General features: G+C 48.9%; 1 protein-coding gene across 2 annotated transcripts in view; it reads right to left on the bottom strand.

Annotated features, from left to right (window-relative positions):
• Window positions 1-873: 873 nt before the first annotated feature.
• KAT14 (lysine acetyltransferase 14) overlaps window positions 874-21,889 on the bottom strand; it is a 30,341-nt gene continuing 9,325 nt past the window's right edge. The window contains exons 4-10 of one of the 2 annotated variants that reach the window (XM_031434292.2): window positions 21,391-21,572; window positions 19,589-20,005; window positions 18,904-19,472; window positions 6,535-6,671; window positions 5,495-5,670; window positions 4,036-4,226; window positions 874-1,879 (exon numbers count right to left, since the gene is read on the bottom strand). In XM_031434292.2, the coding sequence (XP_031290152.1) occupies window positions 1,706-1,879; window positions 4,036-4,226; window positions 5,495-5,670; window positions 6,535-6,671; window positions 18,904-19,472; window positions 19,589-20,005; window positions 21,391-21,572 (1,846 nt within the window). In that variant the 3' untranslated portion in view covers window positions 874-1,705. Of the gene's footprint in view, window positions 1,880-4,035; window positions 4,227-5,494; window positions 5,671-6,496; window positions 6,672-18,903; window positions 19,473-19,588; window positions 20,006-21,390; window positions 21,573-21,889 lie in introns of those variants that run through there. The other variant, XM_031434293.2, reaches the window with a different exon arrangement.

Raw genomic sequence — 21,889 nt, 5'->3', positions numbered from 1 at the left:
AAAAGAGAGGCAACCACAGCACCAGCTCAAGGAGCCACTGGGAGAATCAAGGGCTCACAAAGGGGGGCTGCCATGATGTCCGACTTCAGCACCCGGGAGCCGGTCTGCGGGGTGCCGCGGGGGCCGTGCTGCCTCCGCCCGAGCCCACAGCCGAGCGCTCCAGGGCACGCGGGCCCCGCCTACCGCCTGCCCTGCAGAGGCCCCAGCTGCCAACAATTCTTGTTTGTCCAAGACCCTCTGAGCCTCTGCTTTCACTCCCTGTGGAGCCTACTGCCTTTGGCTGCACATATCCTGGTATTTAATTCAGCCTCTGGCCACATTCAGGGTCACTGGAACGCTAGACTTCTGGCCGAACGTGAACACGCTGGCACGAGACTCACTTTTTAGTCGCTGCTCGTCTCCAGCTTGAAATTCTCTCGCTGAATGACATGAGTGGTGAGGGGGCACAGAGTGCAGCCACGTCTGCCCGGGGCCCTGGAGAGTTCACCGCTGAGGAAAGGACAAGACTCAGGTCCCTACGCACAGACACACACCTGGGGTCTCATACGTGCAGGGGCTCCAACCACCCTCTTCCTCCAGTGCCAACTCCGCCTAGAGCTTTGGGGTGAAAAAAATCCATTAACATTGAAACAGATACGCTCGGAGAGTAGGAGACAACGTGTCTATGACCTTAAGAACCTAGCCCTTAAGGGCCCTGCGCGTGAGGCGGTGACAGCTGGTCCCTCCCTATCTGTTGGGGTGCACAGTTTTCTAGAGAGTATTCAGCTTTCTTTGGATTCTCAGAGGGATTTGTGTCCCCAAAAGTTAAGAACCACTGCTCTTATAGAGAGTTTGAAAGCAAACTGATTAGACTGAAGCTCTGGCCACAGCCTGTCACAAGAAAGATTTTTATTTGAGAACATCGGATACGTTTGGAAATGTTCCTGCTAAATCCAAAGCCACCTGACTGACAGTCCATCTCCAACACCCACAAACACACCAACAGCTTCGCCCTGCAGAGACGGATTCTGTCCACAGCGGGTTCTACCCCACCACCGCACTCCTCCGTACAGGGGCACAATGGAAACGGCAGCTGCACGGCTGCTCCAACCCCAAGCCCACTTCACAGGCCGGGAGAACGAGACCGAGTCCCAGGCCATGGCCCCGGCGGGAGATGCTCGTGGGAGAACGGGCGAAGTGACTCAGACACAAACACTGGGTTTATTTTGACTGTGACCAGAGTCAGGGAGAGACAATGGAGCTTCAGTGCCCTGGGGTCCTCCTGGGTCAGTGACAATATGTCCCGGCTGGGAATGGGCCGGTGTCCCACCACGTTACCATCATAATCGCTCACTGCCCCAGGACAGCACGGTGCCCTTTGGGCACATTTCTCACACTTTAAATGCGGGTAGATGCTTTCCCCTCAAGATGTCAGTCTAGACATTCCTGCTTGACGGCTGTGGGTGATGGAGGCCGGCACACCATGGTCTTGTCTGACGGTGGAGTCTCAGGTGTGGGACGAAGGCCCGTCCAGAAAGGGCTGGACAGTGACTCTGAAGGGGCGCTCTCCTTGTCCCGCTGCCCACGCCTCTCATCTCTGCTGGGACGTGGGGGTGGGGGTCTCATCGCAGAGATCAGAACCCACAGGGGATGGTACCCGCCGTGGGTCCCCTAAAGACCCTTCTTGCTGAGCGCGCGTGCCTCCCTGCGAAGAGCTGCACTCACGTCAGCGCCGGAGCCTCAGAAAGAATGCGTGTTTACACTCTGTGCTCTCCAAGGGGTAATATTTATCATAAAAATCTAAAACATACTCTTCAGTCTTGAATCCAAACTTCTGGTAGAGCAGCATGGCGGGGTTGCTTGCTGAGACGTGAAGGGTCACGTCCTTGCCCATGCAGGTCTGCCGAAAGAGCGGAAAGACACAGGTGAAAACGAAAAAGCCGGAGGGAAAACGAGTGGGTGAGGAAACTCTTTTAAGTGTCGGGAGTCAGTTATGGAAACTGGTGAGATGGGGACTGAAGCTGAGACACCGTAACGCCCAGCAACCGCAGGACACCCAACACCGCTCTGCTGCCAAGCACAACCCTCCCTGGAACGCACATCGAGACTAAGGAGGTGGACGGTAAGCTGGCTCTTCCTCTTTGAAGCAGAGCCAAGGGGAATATTTCGTTGTCAACTGTTTTATACTTCAATTACATTAAATATATCAAACAAATCAGTACCAAACACTGTGACAATCTTGAAGAAACAGAGAACAAGGAGTTCTGCTTTTGCAAAGTAGGTCTCAGCCTGCAAGGGAACTGCGAAAACCCCTTCCTAGACCCACGAGGAAGGATGTTAAACTATGTGGTCAGAAAGGAAATATCAGGACTTCCATTTAGTGCTACAACCCGACTACTCCGTGTGGACCTTCTGAACCCACGATCACCTCTCTTCACTCCCAAACGGCACACAACTGAGGTTTCCACGTTCAGCATCGGCCTGTCCTCGGGGAAGACAGCAGCACTGGTCCTATCAACTCCAGGCAAGCCCTGAGATTCTCAAGCTCGCCACGGAGGATAAAGCATGCAGAAGGGCACAGAAGTTCAGAACTTGCTCTTTAGTGGGGCGGCGTTGAGATCCTGGACTTGATCCTTGAGATTTTATAATCCCAGGATCCTCAAGGCTTCTATACTAAGAGGACTCACCCCCGTCAAGGGTAGACAGATACCGGAAGGTGGGTATGGCTCGGTGGTAGAGTGCACGCTTAGCATGCACGAGGTCCTGGGTTCAATTCCCGGTACCTCCATTAAAAAAAAAAAAAAAAAAAAAAGTAGACAGATCTCTTCTCTTCTCTGCTCAACTCACATTTTGCATCCAAAGGCTTTTTTAGGACAAGGATGAGCCACCAGCACAGTGAGGACAAGAGTGTGCACTCGCTGCAAAGGCTCAGTCCCGGCAGGGCCGCCCTGAGACGGCTGATGACCAGGCAGCGCCGCGTCTGTGCCTGGGTTTACGGTCTGGCTGGCTGAGGGCCAGGCTCCCACGTACAAAGATGGACGCTCCTCCCAGTGAGGCTCAGTAAGGACCAACTGCGCCGCTAAAATGTCATCCCGGACCTGCACGCAGACCCTTGCAGTGAAGAAAGGAGAGGTCCGTGGCCGTCCTGCCAGGATGAGGTGAACACATGGAGGCTGCCTCTGTGCACAGAGGGCAGAGACACAGGGGGTGGGGGATGCGGAGGTAACTGAGGTCTCAGGTGAAGACAACACGGGGCAGCTCACACTAACTGCCAGGAGAGGAGAGAGCAATTTCTAGGAAGACAGTTCTCAAGGTTCTCACCAACAATGGGGAATTACTGAGCTAGTTTCATTAAAAAATTGGAAAAGACAATGAATCATCTCCTTTCTCTATTTAAGGCATCTTGCCCACATGACACACAGTCCTCCATATCAAACGGTACGGGACTTAGAAAATCAGTTACCAGAAAAGTTCTGGGGAAAACAATCCTTGCCTGTTTTCTGTTAGGAGATAAATATATGGTCTACTTTCTTCAAAGTGATACAAAGAAAAAAGAAGAAGTGATACAAAGAGACCAAAGGACAAATTACTTAGAAGGTTCATATCAACGAAAACAACGGCAGTAAAACCAAAACCAATCAGCAGGACGCAAGTACTATTGATGGATACAGTTTTGTTGAAATGTCTGCAAATACTGAAGAACCACACATCGCAGCTCCACCCGTGTCGGGCGGCTCGGCAGCTCGGCGGGGGGGGGGGGGGGGGCTCCCAGGGCAGCAGCAGCTGCAGCGGGCGGCACACGCGCTTTGGGCTCATCTTCGGTGTCTTCCTTACTTCATTCACTACACATGTTCACAAAGTTCTTGAAACCTGGGTCTGTGGAGTGACCTTCTCAGGGGTGAAGGTTTCTGTCTGTGTGTCAATAACCTCATGGACTACGGAGACCGGCTCCTCTCACCTGGCGTCACCTCCCCGGGCGCAGCCTCAGCCCTCGGCCGGGCCCCTCAGAAGCCCGAGGTGGGGGGTGGGGGGAGACAAGGAGCAGACACAACATACCTGAATCAGGTGGTAAATCATGAATGTCGCAATCCCCGCTCTTCTCCACTCAGGATGGACGAACAGAAATGAAATGTAAGCCTCGTTGTACTTCACGTCGGGAACCATGAAGCCAAAGGCGATGATGACCTTTTTATAGAGGACCACGACGCTGAAGTCGGGGTACTGCAAGCACTCGGACAGGTCAACGCCTGGGGGGGGACACGCTCAGAGTCACGCCTGGGCACCGGGCTTAGCAGTGCCACCTGCACACTGAAAACACCCAAGCTGGAGACAGACGCCACCACAGACACCACACATTCAGATCAGACAAGAAACAGTGAATTTCAGAAAATATCAAAATTAGCATCGACTCGTCTAAGTACATATGTGAAAAGAAGAGCAGCGGGAGGGGTGGGCATGGAAGCGCACGGCCCAGAGCCAGCGCACCTGACTCTGAACTCGGGCCATGGGCCACATGTGTCAGCCAGCACGTCCCTAACGGCCCCGCCCCAGTGCCTGCCGTGGGTGAGAGGGGTGCACAGCCAGACCACAGGGCTAGGGGAAGACCCCCCCTGAGACCGCCCAGTCACTGTGTTCTTAACCTCACACACAGACAAGTGATCAGCTCTTTGGTACAAAGGCCACATTTTAGTTTAACAAAGGAGTTAAATATAACATGATCCCATGCTTAGTGTATGGAAGGCACCCTGAGCAGGGGCAGGAGTAGCAGGCCCTCCCAGAATGCTCCTTCCTGCTCCCGTCCCCACCACCACCACATGCATGGTGACACGATTTCAGACAATAAAAGCAACACAGCTCTCATCCTGACGAAATCTCATCTAACATCTGGAAGACATGTTTTATTTCCTTTACAGTTCAAAGCAGTGCAGTGAAACAGGTCCACAAAGAATGTGCCTGTAATTAGCAAGGAAAATGTGTTCCTTTAACTGGTGGCTCTGATCTTCAGATAAAATGTTAAGGCTGATAAACTGACGAACCACATTGGGTGGTTCTTATTTTCAAAGTCTGTGGTTGGGGTATTTGGCTTTTTAAAAACAACTTTTGGCTGTATTAACACTCTCTAAGGAACAGCTAAATTAACAAAACATACAGAAATAATTAAACAAAAATCAAAAGTGTCCAAACATGCCCAAGCTACCAGCCTGTGTGCTGCTGATGGACATAACCTGGTATCTAAACACATACAGAAGCAAAACAGGGTGAACTGTTTATTCTGGAAGTGGGGACAAACAGGGAAGAGAAACAAACAAAAACACTGTGTACTAACTGCTGGCTTCTTCTTGATCTTAAGAAAGAACAGTGTTTATGTTGTAATATTTCGGTGTCAGTAGAGACAAACGGAATGAAATCACATGAGTAAAGGTTCTGGGGTCACAAGACATAGTCTAATTTTAAAACCTGCTGAAGTGAACTGTACAGAAAATGGACTTGCCTAGTTGGAGAGGAGAGAACATACCAGGCCAGAAGAACTCCTGACACATGGAGTTTATCGTTGGGATGTGGTTCGGCCGGACATAGCAGTAATCAAGAGGTGCGTCGGGCTCCGGCGTCCAGTGAGGGTCGTCCCTGTGCAGGTGGGAACGAATCTGTGACAGCAGCTGCAGTTTGGGTGGCTTTGTCTCATAATCACGCCTCCAGAACCCAGAAAGTAAACAAACCGAAGTCAAGAAAAATACCTATTGTTCCTAGCCATTTGATTCACACAAACTCTGTGAGCTGCTTGAAATTTTAAATTAATTTGAGCTACTTTTTATGGTAGCCAGCTTAACAGCTACAATACTTTTCTGGTATGAAATTTAAAATTCACTCTATTAATATTTGTCAGTCTAACTCCCTCTGTACCTTCCAGGAACTCTACTAGTGCTGGTGAGCCTTAAGAACAGAGTAGGGAGACAGAAACAGCATCCTAATTCAACCCTTTGAGTGCTCGGACCCAGGACAGAGCCCGGGGACGAAGGTCCAGCAGCTATGGGGACGAAGGGAGTGGGGCCCGCTCACATGTGTCTGCAGGGAAGGGCAGTGCGGGGCAAGGAGGATCACATGACTTGGGGCTGCAGAGACAACTGTCAATCAGCCGCACACAGCCCAGAGCTGGGGCCTCTCTGGCCAGCTCAGCTGCCACGGCACTGCCCACACAAGGACACTCATCATTAGTCTGGACACAGGCCCAACTGAGACATGGCTCCCATTTCTTCATTTCACAAACTGCTAAATATATACAGCTTTAAAATTTAAAGCAAAACAATGAGTATGATAATCACAATGGACAGAGTTAACTTAATCTTGTCTTTCTGGTTTCTTTCAAAGGATCATCCTTTGTGCAAAAAAGTACAGTTGAAACCAGCCAAGGATGAGACCGGACATGGAGCACTGACTGGTCCTTGCCAATGCCAGCTCACAGGTTTTGGTCTTTATTCACTCGCATAGGGGAACAGGGCTCGAAAAACACAAACGTTACCCCCACGACACTCAACGTGACTGCGCCTCTCTGTACACCTGATGTAAGGTTTCAGGATCCGAGAGGTGTAAGGGCTGACAATACTCTGGTCCACAGCCATGTCTTCCGATCCCACCAAACGGTACAAAAACTTGGTGGTCTGGTGCCGAAACCCTTTCCTGGACGGCAAGGCAGTCTGTGAGAAAGACACACTAGTTACATAAAAATAAAACCACTCAACAGATTGGTTTAACTTCTACAGATGAGCAGTATAATGACATTTTTATGTGTCAGAAAGTAGGTCTTTCTACGTTACTTATTTGGAAAGCTCGAGTTTCAGTACAGACTCCGTAGGCACCTTTGGATAAAACTGGAAATAAAAAAATAACCCTGGTTGTAATCGTTTAAAAATCAAAATTAATTTTTAAGATTTTATAGTTATGTAAAAAATTTAAAAGACATTTAAATGAGTGAAATGCAGGACTGACTGGATTTACAGCTTCTCCAGTTTTCATTTTGTCTATGTCACACCTTGAATCCATTCATCAAATATTAACCCGCACGAGCATCAAGCAGGTAAGACACACACGGCTCACGTTTTGGGAGCCGTCTCTGTTGTCACAGAAGCATTACTGCTGTGCTCATGTGTGGGTTTATTAAAATATGTCTCTACTGAGTAAATCAGATGCTAGCAGGACTGAGGGAGATGACTGGCCCTAAAACAAGCCACGATGGGGGAGAGCCTGCCTGGAGGGCCATCGACGATGTGGCCTCTGCTCCTCATGAGGGCCCAGCAGAACGGGCGGAGACGCCTGCTCTCCAGACAGAGCTGCTCCAGGGCCCTCAGTCATGTTGTAACAGAACATGGACAATTAGGGTTTTATAGCAAAGAGCTCAGATAGGAGATTAAAAGGCACATCTACAAAGTGGTTTGCCAAGGGCTGGATGAAGTTTAGAAACCTAAGTTGTTTTTGTACAATCAGTTTGCTCTTAGCCTAGAAAATAACTTAGTTGGAAGGAGAGCAAGAATTCCTTCTTTAATGATTTGCTCTGATTACTTTCCCAAACTGGCCACCAACACTTTCAAAGGCCAGCCCTGAAATTCTTCCCAGACTTTAAGTTTCAAACTGAAATTCAAAGTTGTGGTATAGTTTCCAAACGGCCCAACACTTCCTCCCATGCCTGAAGGTACATGTGTCTCCTCTTATCAAAAGGCAGAGCCACCTCCCCTCCCCGGGCGGGCCCGGGACAGGCTTGCCCAATCAGAAAGTGGCGGAAGTTAACATCCTGGGCCTTGGAGCCCAGGCCTTAAGAGAACTGGCGGCTTCCACTTTCTCCCCTTTGAGCCCAGTGGCCACGGAGCCCAGGCTGGACCACTGAGTGACGAGAGGCCACACGGAGACAGGCTCCGGAGGAAGAGAGGCCACCCTGGTCGTTCCAGCCTGGACCCAGCCCCCAGCAGAGTGCAGTCACAAGGCTGCTGCCGCCTTTATTTAGCACAAGTAGGAGAAACACCCAGGTGAGCCCAGTGAACCCACAGACTCAGAAGAAATATGAAATAGTTACTGTTTTCAGCCACTAAGTTGTGGGGTGGCTTGTAATGCGGCAAGAGAACCAGAACACCAGCCACCGAGCCCATGAAACAGCCTCTGGTTAACGTGCCGGGGTGAGCCTGCGAAGCCCCGTCGCTGCCACACGGTCCCCACCTTCCCGCAAGCTCCCCTGCTTCACCCAGCCAAGGGCGCCCTCGGCGTCTGCCGCGACCACTGCCCCTGCTCCTAGTGGTCTCCCTGCCGCCAGGCTCACCCCACGCTAGCCACCTCCAGAGTCACATTCTTCTTTAAAAACGAATAAATTCACAACCTTTGACTAAAACTCCCATGTGGCCTCCTGCTGTATGTTTAGAATACAACTCAAGGCAAAGGAGGGTTTAGCTCCGCAGTAGAGTGTACGCTTTGTAGGCACAGGGTCCTGGGTTCAATCCCCAGTGCCTCCATTAAAAATGATAATAAATAAGCCTAATTACCTACCCCCTCAAAAAAAACAAACAGAGTTTAAAAAAAAAGGTGGGGGAGGGTATAGCTCAGTGGTACAGTGCATGCTTGGCATACACAGGGTCCTGGGTTCAATCCCCAGTACCTCCATTAAGATAAATAAATAAATAAACCTAATTACCCCCCCAAAACAAAAACAAAAAACCCCACAAATAATCTTTTAAAAGATAAGGATAAAAATCAGGGGGAAAAAGAAGACTACAACTCAAACTTGTTTCCTGTGACCCGCAGGACCAGGCCAGGTTCCCTTCAAGGCATATCTCCCACCACCCCCTCCTCTGCCATCAAATGATCCAGTGCCACACGCTGAACAACCCCCACCTCAGCCCGGCTCCTGCCTGCGGATCAGGACATGGTTAGAGCGTCACCTCCACAGGAAGTGGCGTCTACTCCTGTGCTCAGCACAGCGCTCACCTTGTGGGAGGTGCTCCTGCTGGTAGGCTGGTCAGTACTGTCATCTCCCTGCTCACCTCCTCTGTCTGAATTCACTGCACACCCCCTGCTAGACTGGTGCTTGGCACATGTGAAGTATTCAACTTCCATTGGTTGAATGACAAAGTGGTGGGGGAAAAGTGTCCCAAAGTCAAATAAGTTTGGAAATTTGTTAAGTGAGTTTCTTGAAACTCCTAGTTCTAAACAAAGTGGAGCACTAGGTGGGCTGCTGGGTCCCTACCTCAAACCTAACCTGATAGATGCCTCAAAAGTGAAAGGAAGATTGGACAGAAGGGCTATGAGAACCCCTGGGGGATGGATGGGGGCTGGTACCCGTGAGGGCAGCTGGGGCAGAGAAAGGCTTTGCCCATAGTTGGGGACAGGTCTGGGGGTCAGGCCACTCCCCCTCCCAAGCTCTGCTCTGCTAGACCTCGGCCACCTTCCCCAGCAAGCATCAGCCAGAGCAGCAGAGAACCTTCCTGAGGTGGAGGGTACCCCAGCCAGCTAGCCCCAGCTCCCCACGACCACAGGCAGTAACAGCAGAGGGAGGTACCAAGGAGCTCCAGGCCAGACACCCCAGGAGGTTCCCTGAGGTGAGGTTGCGGACTCTAGAGAAAGGTGACGACGGGAATGGTTGAGCCCTGGGTCTCCCATTTTGCAAAACTTGTCCAGAGAGGACAAGCCAGGAGCCAGGCTCCTGCCCTCCCTCCAGGTGCACCGACCAGCAATGGCGGCAGGTGAGACAAAGGGGAAATGAGTTCACAGGGAAAAAACTCAAGACGTGAATACGGATCACAACAAAAGAAGGATAAACTAAACAAACCATACTGGAAAAGGCAGAATTAACTAACTAGACAGACAAGGACTTCAAAAAGCACACGAGCAGTCATCAGGGAAATGCAAACCAGAGCTACAGCAAGACAGCACTTGCCACCCACCAGGCCTGCTAAAAGCAAAAGACAGACGATGACAAGCAGCGCTGGGGATGCGCGGAGAAACCAGAGTCTTCACACACTGCTGGGGGGAGTATCAAATGGCGCATCACTGCCAGTCAAGCCAGTCTGGCAGTTCTCCAACAAGTTAAACACAACATTATCATTTGACCAGGCAATTCTGCTCCTGGGTACAACATGCAAGAGAAGTGAAAATGTACGTCCACACAAAAACTCTCACACAAATATCCACAGCAGCATTATTCGTAACAGCCAAAAGCTGGAAACAACCCAAATGCCCATCAACTGTTGCATGCATCGACAAAATGTGGCATATCCGTACAATGGAATATTACTCAGCCAAAAGGGAATGAAATACTAGCATACGCTACAACGTGGATGAACCTTGAGAACATTATGCCAAGTGAAAGAAGGCATCAGAAAAGACCATACCTCATGCGAATCCATGTATGTGAAATGTCCAGAAGAGGCCAAAGGACAGAGAAAGTATACCATTGGGGGTGCAGACAGAGGGCTGAACTGCAGCAAAGGGCAGAGTTTCTTTTTAGGGTGAGGAAAATGTTCTAAAATTGATTATGCTGGTTATACTGCTGTCAACAGACTAGAAATTACTGAAGTGTACACTCTGAATGGCTGAATTGTCTGTTATGTGAATTGTACCTCAATAAAGCTGTTGTTACCAAAAAAACAAAAAACAAAAAACCAACAACCCAAAAAGCATAATAAATAGGCACCAAGAATGACGGCACCCAGAAGCAGGAACGAGCAGTTACGAGTCATCTCCTACTCATTCTCAGATACTAAACACGCAAGCTCTGAAATACACGCATGCCTCATTTTCTTCAAGTCTGTTGGTGACATTTTTCTAAAAGTGATTGCTTACTCTATGTCTCTGTGTCACATTTTGGTAATTCTACCAATATTTCAGACTTTTTCAGTATTATATTTGTTATGTGATCAGAGGTCTTTGATGTTACTACTGTAATTGTTTGGGGCACCATGAACTGCACCCTTATAAGACAATGAACTTAATGGATACATGCTGTGTGTGTTCTGACTGCTCCAGAGACTGGCTGTCCCCCTGTCTCTCTCCCTGTAATCCGGCCTCCCTGTTCCCTGAGACACAACAACAGTGGAATTGGGCCTTAATAACCCTGCAGTGGACTCTAAGTGGTCGAGTGAAAGGAAGAGTCTCATGTCTCTCACTTTCAATCAAAACCTCAACACGACTAAGCCTATGAGGAAGGCATGTCGAAAGCCAAGACTTGACTGCCAAACAGTCAAGTTGTGAAGGCAAAGGAAAAGTTCTTGAAAAAAGTGCTGCTCCACTGAACACACAAATGATAAGAAAGCAAAACAGGCTTGTGGCTGACATGGAGAAAGTCCGAGTGGTCTGGACAGATCACACCAGCCACAACGATCTCTTAAGCCAAAGCCTCATCCAGAGCCAGACCATAACTTTCTTCAATTCCGTGAAGGCTGAGAGAGGTGAGGAAGCTGCAGAAGAAGAGTTTCAAGCTGGCAAAGATTCGTTCATGAAGTTTAAGGAACGAAGCCGTCTCCTTGACATCAGCGCACCAAGTGAAGCAGAAGTGCTGATGCAGAAGCTGCAGCACGTTCTCCAGAAGATCTGCTTAAGATGGTGAATGAAGGTGGCTACACTGAACAAGACCGTCAGTGCAGACGAAACAGCCTTCTGTTGGAAGAAGATGCCATCCAGGACTGTCACAGCTGGAGAGGAGAAGTCAGTGCCTTCAGAGCTGCAAAGGACATGCTGACTCTCTTGTTAGGGGCTGATGCGGACGGTGACTTAAAGCTGAAGCCAGAGCTCATTTGTCATTCCAGAAATCCCAGGGCCCTTAAGAGTGATGCTCACCCACTGTGCCTGCGCTCTCTAGGTGGAGCAACAAAGCCTGGATGACAGCACATCTGTTTTCAACACGTTACTGAGTATTTTAAGCCCACGGCTGAGACCTGCTGCTCAGAAGAAAAAGATTCCTTTCAAAATATTACTGCTCACTGACAGCGCACCTGCTCGCCCAGGAGCTCTGATGGAGATGGACAAGGAGGTGTGTGCTGTTTCCATGCGGCTAGCACAGCATCCGCTCTGCAGCCCCTGGGCCGAGGAGTCATTTCAACTTTCAAATCTTATTATTTAGGAAATACATTTTGTGAGGCCGTAGTTGCTATAGACAGTGATTCCTCTGATGGATCTGGGCAAAGTAAACTGAAAACCTTCTGGAAGGGAGTCAGCATTCCAGATGCCAGTAAAACATTCATGATTCATGGGAAGAGGGCAAAATATCAACATGAGCAGGTGTTTGGAAGAAGCTGACTCCAACCCTCATGGATGACTTTGAGGGTTTCACGACCTCAGTGGAGGAAGTCCCTGCAGATGTGGTGGAAACAGCAAGAGAATCAGAATCGGACATGGAGCCTAAAGATGTGACTGAATTGCTATAATCTCATGATAAAACTTTAACGGAGGAAAAGGTGCTTCTTCTGGACGAGCAAAGAAAGTGGTTGCTTGAGATGGAATCTACTCCTCGTGAAGACGCTGTGAATGTTGTTGAAATGACAACAAAGGACCGAGAATATTGTATAAATGTATTAGATAAAGCGGCAGCAGGGTTTGAGAGGACTGATTCCAATTCTGAAAGAAGTTCTACTGTGGGTAAAACGCTGTCAAACAGCACTGCCTGCTGCAGAGAAATGGTTTGTGAAAGGAAGAGTCCATCGATGCGGCAAACTGCACTGCTGTCTTACTTTAACAGACTGCCACAGCCACCCCAACTTTCAGCAGCCGTCACCACCAAGGCAAGACCTTCCACCAGCAGAACGATGACAACTCCCTGAAGGCTCAGATGATGGTTAGCATTTTTAGCAATGAAGAATTTTTAAATTAAGGTATGCACATTGTTTGTTTTTTCAGACAATACTATTACACACTTAATCAACTACAGTATAGTATAAACAGAACTTTACATGCACTGAGAAACCAAAACATTCACGTGACTTGCTTTACTGTATTTGTTTTACTGTGATGGTCTGGACCCCAGCCCACAGTATCTCCGAGGTCTGCTTGTAAAGCACTGAACAAATGATGTTAAGAATAGGTCACTTCAAAAAAACAAAAGAAGAGATAAAGAAACGAATGGTATCAACATCCATATTAGGAGTCCAGAAGGGGAGGGGAAACAATGCAGGAGGAATGCATGTAAAGAAGCAGTTATGAGGAATTTCCCAACTTTAAAGACGCATCAAAGGACTTCTGGTTTCCACGTAAGAAGCTTAGAAGTCATTGCTTCATCCCGACGACAAACTAAAAATCAGCAGCTCTTCTCAGATCCAGCAGAGAAGCAAGGTGACAGGGCAACCCGACCGCCAGCCTGGAGACACAGGTGGGTACACAGGCTCACAGCTCAAAGGAGCAAAAAGCCTCAGGAAGCAGCGCTGGGGTAGGAAAACCTCAACTAAAACTGATGTGGAGCTGGAGGCTTGGCGTGGACAAGTCTGAGAATGAACTCCAGGGAGGCCCCATCTGTGTGGGTGTCCCCTCCAGGAGCTCCACCACAGTCCTCACCCCGAAGATGAAAAACTCCCGTCCTGCTTCCGTGGGAGGAGGGGCAAGTGTCTGAGCTGCTTAACAGGGCTGCCCTCAGGAGAAACTATTTTGCAACAGCCTGACCCACTGGGGACTGATCAGAGCCTAACCTGCTCTGGGAACCTGGGAAGGGAATACCCAAGCCACCCTGTCTTACCTAACCGGAGAGGGGAAACGGAGAAGCCCTGGTGAAGCCACAGCCCAAGGGCACAGCTCACTTAGAGGCTGGAGACTGACGCCAGGGCTTTATAACCTCCCCCAGCCTCACTGCCACATCGCTTACGGCCTATCTCCCACAGTCCTTTACCCAGGACATTGTATTTGGCTTTCAACAACAAATCACAAGGAGAGCTAAAAGGCAGAAAACACAGTTTGAAGAGCCAGCAAGCATCAGACCCACACTCAGATAAGGCAGAGATGTTGGAATTATTAAGCTGGGAATAACCATGATTACTATGTTAAGAGCTCTAATGGAAAGGAGACAACATGCAAGAACAGATGGGTGATTTATGCAGAGAGATGGAAATTCTAAGAAAGAATAAAAAAGAAATGCTAGAAATCAAAAACACTGTAGCAGAAATGAATGGCTCTGATGGGCTCATCAGGAGACTAGACGCAGCTGAGGAAAGGCTCCCTCAGCTCGAGGACGTGTCAAGAGAAGCTGCCAAAACTGAAAAGCAAAGAGAAAAAGGGCCAAAAAAAACCCCAGAACAGAACAGAATTTCAACAACTGTGGTACAACTGCAAAAGGGGAAATGTATGCATAATGGGAATACCAGAAGGAGGGAGAAAGGACAGTAGAAATATGTGAAGTAATAATGACTGAGAATTTCCCCAAGTTAATCAGGCACCAAACCAAAACCACAGATCCAAGCAGCTCACAGAACACGCAGGATAAATCCAGAAACACGTCCGACACCTGTAACCGAGAGGAGTTGTCAAGCAAGATAAATGAGAAAAAAAGAAAAAAAAAAACACTTAAAATGCATGAATATAAATAAAGATCAAAAACAAAAAGAAAACTCTGAAAGCTTCTGGGACATGGGAGACTAAAAAAGGAGGCCACCAATCAACAAAGAAACAAGAATAAGATTGACACTGAGGCTCTCAGGAACAACACTATATGCAAGACAATAACGGAGTAATAATTTTACAATGTTAAGAAAAAGCAAAACGACAATTTTATATCCAGCTATGCTATCATTTTAATGCAAGAGTGAAGACCTTCTTAGGCTACAGGTTTTTCAAATTAACCTCAGAAAGACCATACTTTAAAGAACTCTTACAGGAAGCACTTTAGCAAGAAATTAATCAAAGAAAGAATGGGAAGTAAGACTGAATAAACAATTTAGTGAGACTCACTGTTACCTAAATAAGCAACACAAAAGACAAAAGACGGATGAGTGCATGCAAAGGTACTTCTGTGCCTGCAGGGGAAGATCACACAACATTCAAAAAAAAGAGAAATAAATACACGTCTTAAATTAGAATCATGAAAAGAATAAAAATAGAACATATAATTTTCTTACTATAGCAAAGAACCAACATCACGTTAAGACTATTTTCTCTGACTGCACTGTAATTTGACAAGGAGATAAATCAATTACTAAAAGATACCTTAAAAATTCCCATGTATCTGAAAACTAAGAGTTATTTATTGACCAGAAAACAAGACAGAGAATGGAGAATGGACTGAACAAATGCATTCACAGCTGCTCCCCTGTATAACTGCATTAAAATGACACTAAAATTCCAGGTACAATGGGGGTTAAACATAAACATCCAATTTTACTCCCTCCCAAAACCCCGTGACAACTATAGAAGGCTTAAAAAAAGACAAAAGGCGGGCACACAAGAACAAAAAGATCAGAAGAAACAAGAGTAACTGGGAAGCAGATGGACAAAAAGTAACAGATTTAAAGCCAAAATCCCTAGCTGGCTTTGGGTAAAGTGAGAACCAGCCCCATCTGCTCTGCAGAACCCTCCTGAAGCCCAGGTGGCAGCACCAGATTTCTCTGGAACTGGGAATAAACGAGGCAGTAAAAGAAGGACCAGGTAAAAGCTGTGTGCGGAGCAGGAAGATCCCCAAGTCTCACCCCCGCCACCTGCTGCTGGGGGGCTCCTTACCGAGGTCCGGAGGTCCCAGCTCTAGAAGGTGGAACTGGGCTCTGGGTGGGGCAGCTCACAGAGCACTGAGGTCTGAGCGCCCCAAAGGCTAAAGGCTGAGACCCCCTTCCCCAGGTGGCAACAAGGGTTCTGAGATCGAAGATCCTTCTACAAGGACTCTGACTAGTCCAAGAGGCCAGATCTGAAGGACGTGACCCTGGGGGTCCTCAACAGAGGACTCACCTCGCTAACGTGGCTGTTACAGAAGTCCAGGACCAAGTTCGTCTTCCATCATAACTTGGAAGCACTGTTCCACTGCTGGCTTCCTTCCAGCACCGCTGTTGGGTGGGCTCTCAGCTCTACCCAGCACTGGCTTGGGATTCTGTTCAAGGCCTTTCCAGACACACAAGGTCCCATACTTTACTCCGCAGGCAGCTTTTCTCGGGGAGCCACTAGAATGTGCCTCACGAAAAGAAAAGGAGTAACTCTACAAAAAGGTGAAGATGGGGCGCAGGAAACAAGGGGCCCAACACATGCGGCTCTAGCGAGGGGAGATCCCAGGGCCACCTCGGGCGGCCAGTACAGAGTGACGAGTGTGACTCAAGGGGCAGACACCCTGAGGCTACTGTCATCAAGTCCCTGCCGTGCTGGTCCATCTGGTAAACCATGGAGTGTTAGCCCAGGACCTTGTCTGTGCTCAGCTTGGTTCATGGGGCACTATGAGATCCTCCACTCCCCCAACGCACTCCCTGGCTCAGCTGAGGACACTCACCCTGCAAATAACCGTCCCGACCTCCCACAAGCTGGAGGGAGGCACGTCAGCCCTGAAGCAGGACAGGGACCCCACGGCCCCAAACCGGATTTCTGCACATCCCCCGGTACACACTGCAGCCCACTGGCCTCGGACAGTGGAGGGCCTCGTGCATCCCAGGACTTCCTAATGACCTTGACCACCGGCTTCCCCAGGAGGGGCTCATGGCAGCTGAAGCCAGAGCGGGACTGTTTAGGCTGCCCCATCGACGCTCCACAAACAGGCTGGCTCGAAACCACAGAGATTTATCCTCATACAGTGCTAAAGCCCGAAGTCAGAAATCAGGTGCCAGCAGGGCCACGCTCTCTCCGAAGCTCTGGGAGACAATCTGTTCATCCTTCCTCTTGGCTTCTGGTGTGGCTGGCAAGCCCTGGTGTCCCAGCTTTGCAGACACATCAGTCTAGCTGCGGCCTCAGTCACCACATGGCGTCCTCACTGGTGTGTCTCTGTCTTCTCTTCTTATGAGGACACCAGTTACCTTGGACTAAGCCCCCGACCCCTCCTCCAGTGTCACCTCACCTTAACTACTTACTTACACCTGAGAAGGCCCTATTTCCAGCCAAGGTCACATTCACAGGTACCAGGGATCAGGACATCAATACAAGCTTTTGGGGACACAATTCAGTCTACATCAGTGGCACCACAAAGCCTGTCATGCCTTCAACTAACAGCAGCAACTTCCTTACACAGCTCCATCTGTGCTTTCTACTTAGTTTTTGGAAAACAAAACAGAACGAAACCTGAAAGTACAGTTTAGGGGATAAAGACATTAAAAAGGCAGAGGAATGATTAATGCTGAAAGTCAGAGAGTGACTCCCTCTGGGGGGAGCAGGGAGTGCACAGAAGGACCTCTGTCCTGAGTCAACCTGGGGGCTAGATTCATAGGTATTTACCTCATTAACCTCTAAACTATACCCATGGGATCTACGCATTCTATGCATTCTTCTACGAGTATGACGCATTTCACAATTTAAAGAATTAAGTATTGAGATTAAAAAGACAAACCTATGAGAACAAAGAACAGGTGAGCAGCTGACTGCAACAGAAGCATATGAATAAACGGCAAATGACTCAGACCAAGGAGAGCTCAGAGCTAAGGCAGCAGTGAAGACTGGCCTGGAGCCAGCAGCTGACGCACCAGAGCTGGGAAAGCGCAGCCCGGGAGCTATCAGGTCCTGAGCTGAGGGAGGGCAGGAGGACTACGGACTGAGTGTCTAGTTAAGAGGTTAAAGCTTCCTCTCACATCTCTGCTGCCCGCAGTCAGAAGTGACCTCCTCCTCCACGGGCCGACTAGACTCTGGAAGCTCCAAAGAGAGATTGCAGCTAAAGGTGGAAGTCGTGCCCTGAAAATAGGAAGACTCAGAGGAAGTTTGACAACTGAACGGTCAGCTCCTGGCCCTCCCTACTGGGCTCCTAGGATGTAGCAGGCAGGTTACTAATTCGCAAGAAAGGAAAGTTGGGAAATAGGGGGAAAAAGAAAATTACGGAGATCTAGCTAGAGTAAAGGTCTTCGGCAAACTGTACAGCCCAGAGGCCAAACCCAGCCTGCTTTAGTGAACAGTTTTACCAGCGCACAGCCACGCCCGTTCATTACACATCATCTCTGCTGCTCTCACGCTGCGAGGCAGAGCTGGCCGGCGAATAATAGGGGTGCTCTGGACAGACAGAACAGAGAAAACAGAAGATAGGAAACCCCAGAACTCAAGATGGAGCATTTCAAATGGAAAGGCCCACACGCCAAAGGCCCGGCACCCGGAAGCAAAAGCCCCACACGGGGAACGTCACTGAGTAACATCAGCATGCTGGCAATAAAGACCAAACCCACTCATTTCCGAAGAAGAAGATGGGAAAATAAGCAAAGAATCTGAACAGGAAATTCACACAGAGAAACAACCAAGAAACAGGAAAAATGTTTAGCCTCACCTTTAACCTCACCTGTAATCAAAGAAAAGTAAATAAAGAACAAGATTTCATTTTACAGCCATCAGGTAAGTCGAAAACGCTGCTAGCAAAGTCGGGGGAGAAGACGCATTCCTGCTGCGGGAAGGCGGTCTCGCTTCTGGGCAGAACTGACTGTTCCGGGAGCACAGACCAGGCTCCACTGAACATCCTTGAACCACGCAGCCCCTGGCTGCTATTCCCACAGCGTGTCTCCTACCTACACAGCCGTCCACACGCCTCCACTCCCGCTCAGCACAGTGTCCAGTACCCTGTACGCCCTCAACAAACCCATCAATCAAGGTCTACACAAACCATGTACAGCCACTCTCAGGGACCAAGAGATGCAAAGAAAACGTCTAGGTTCTGTCTACAATTCCCAAAAGGAAAACAAAAAACCAAACCCAGATGTACTAAGGGAGGTTCATAGTGTAAGCACAGCCCAGCAATTTCTGTACTTCGTTCCCTTGCCATTTTTTCCCACAGCCCCTGCACAGCCCCAGGAGCTGGAGCGCGTGGCTCACACTCACCTGGTAGCGATCAAGGATTCTGAAGTCCTGACAGGTCGTCCTGTACGTGGCTTGTCCAGCTGGAAGCCTGGAAACGCCTCCTTCTTTGGCTCCATAGACCCCATCCACTAACAGGAGCGCGGCATTGACGACCTGATCCAAGTCGAAGAGCGGTAAGCCGCGGTCCCTCTTCGCCTGCCTGACGATCAGTTTCCGCTTCAGGCGCCGAGCCTCCGGCGTCATGGCCACGGCCCCAGGGCAGGCTTCCAGCCTCTTGAGGAGCAGCTTCTCCTCGTAGATGCTCACGGGGGTGAACTTGGGACCCCGGGGCTTTCGGTCCTTCTCCAGCGCCGGCTTCCTCTTCTCTCGAGACCTCGTCTGTAGGGATGTGTTGGAGTCCGTGTCTTCGCTGTCGATGTCCAACCGGTCGGGCTTCTCCTCCTCACTCTCTACCTCCTGCTTTATCTGCTCGGGGGCTCTGACCTTCTTTCGGCCCCCGACCCCGGTCCCCGAGGCGGCCAGCCCTGCAGGGGGCGGGACGTACTCCATCCCGGGATCTATGACGCCGTCGCCGTCCATCTCGTCGTCATCTGAGCGGAGCACAGAGCAGGAGAGGACGTCGGACCCGCCGCCCACCAGGGAAAACCTACACGCTTCCGTCAGGGCCCACACACACTAGAAAGGACCCGAGAAAGCTCAGTCTTACCGTGAAACAAGGCTTGTGGCGGCATCACGTCTGGAATCAGGTCGGCTTCGGAGAGCAGGCTGGGCGTGGCGGAGTGCGAGGCGGGGGTGCCCGGGGCAGAGAAATCCAGGGACGGGGAAGGAGACGGGCTTGTCAGCGGGGTGCGGTCGGAGGAGCTCAGCGACGAGAAGTCTATCACTTCTCCTTTTTCCAGAATCACGTCAGGCCTGCGGCCTCGGCTCACGAACTTGACAGGCGTGGAAGAAGTGCTCCGGTCGAGAAAGCCCGCCGCCTCCTTCTGGGCTCTCCTGATGTCCTTCGCCTCCTGAGTCCGAGACCTCTTCTCCTTCAGCTCCATGGCCGACTCCACGGGATTCCGACTCGCCCGTTTTCTAAGTCCCTCAACCGTAATGATGGGATCTAACGTTGGTTTTGAGGCTGTGAGGAAAGAGTAAACATCCGAGTTTTAAATATCCACTCAACATTAGCTTCTTATTCATTTGAACCTACTAGCGTGTCTGAAATACAGAAATGTTCAATGAATGCCCTGAACTAAGACTCTGATGTCTCTTAACCAGGAAAAAGGCATTATAATGCAAATGTAAACAGTGAGGTACCATCCTTCACCTACTGGAATTGGTAAACATTCAAAGTGTGATAATGCTTAGCAACCACTTAGGGAAATGGATATTTTCATGACTTTCTGGTAGGGCAAAAATTTTATTACAACTTTCTGGAGGGTAATTTGGCAATATGATTAAAACTTTGAATGAATATGCCCTTTGATACAGCAACTTATTTCCAGGAATTTATCACACACACAAAAAGGCAAATATGTACAACTGTAGTACTGTTTAAATAACAATGAAAAAGGGTAGGAATTACCAAAATGTCCATCAAAAGGGTAATGGTTTATCATCATACAGCCGTTCAATGGAATGCAATGAAATAAAAGAAAACAGGGTGGATCTACACGTACTGTTACGAAAAGCTGTGCAAGGCGTACTGGTAAGTGGGGAAAAAGCGGAGCACAGGCACCACGGTAAGAATCAGTTCATGTTTTGGTTTTTTAATTAAAAAAATGCTTAAAGATGCAGACACGACTGCTAGAAGTGTTCGCAAGCGACAACAGTGGCTCCCTGGAGAGTGAAACTACAGGCAGGGCGGGTGCAGGGGGGACTCTCAGGCTTCATACCTTCAGTACTATTTGATTTGTCCCAATTACATTTAAAAAATTTTTTAAAACTCATTCAAAACTTTTTAGATTAAAAAAAATCAGATCAATATGTGATAGTAATGAGTTAGTTATTTTTTTTAACTGCGAAAATGGCATTATGGTTGGGCTACAAAAGAGAGTGCTTGTGGCTATGAGACACATAGTGAGACATTTAAGAAGGAAACAGTTAACACCTGGGAGTTGCTTCTAACTAATCCAAGGGTGGGGATGGGTGGAGGGTTGGAAGAAAGTACCCAGGGGTCTGGATAAAACGAGACTGCTGGCAGTTAACTGCTGGAGTGAAGACAAAGGTACCTGGGGATTCACTACATTACTCTCTTCACGTTTGAATACAATTAAAACTCTCTATAATAAAAAAATTTGAAACAATCAGATTGAAAATAGAGAACCTTTCAGACACCAAAAGAAATTTATAAAACTGGTAACCTAATTGTACAGTGATAAAATTTTTTGTGTGTAATATTTATTTAGGGCATAAAAAACTGTCAGAATAAAACTGCGGCGCAGAGCAGCTCCAGGGAGGCAGGGCGGACTGTCCTCTGCACTTGCTTGGCCTAGGTCTGGCTGGTGGTGCCCACAACAGTACCTTTCACTTTCAAAGCGGAGGCAGACAGCTTCTCTCCCTCGGGTTTCATTGTCGGGGGCCTGTTGTGCACAAGTTTCCACCACCCTGGTTCTCCGAACTCCTGAGCACCCGAGCGGAAGTACATGGGGCTGCCCACGCTGAGGCAGCCCGCCACCGTACTCCACCAGGTTGAAGTCTTCTTCCTGCCGAGTCCAAGGTTGTACAAGTTACTGGCTTTTCAATTCTATCCTTATACAGGAAATGTACTCGCTGACTCCAAATCCGTGATCACTAGGGAACCTCCCACACCTTTGTAGGAAAGACTGTATCAGATGAGAGAGGCTCTGGGTAAACACTGCTATGTATAAAAAAGATAACAAGGTCCTGCTGTAAAGCGCAAGGACCTATATTCAATATCTTGTAATAATCTTTAATGGAAAAGAATTTGAAAGAATATATAAAAAATTGAATCACTCTGCTAAACACCTGAAACTAATACAACACTGCAAATCATCTATAC

Source organism: Camelus dromedarius, chromosome 18, assembly GCF_036321535.1.
Source record: "Camelus dromedarius isolate mCamDro1 chromosome 18, mCamDro1.pat, whole genome shotgun sequence".
In the NCBI taxonomy this organism is placed as follows: Eukaryota; Metazoa; Chordata; class Mammalia; order Artiodactyla; family Camelidae; genus Camelus; species Camelus dromedarius.
Note: the sequence above shows the minus strand (reverse complement) of the source record. Positions and strands in the feature narration are given on the sequence as shown.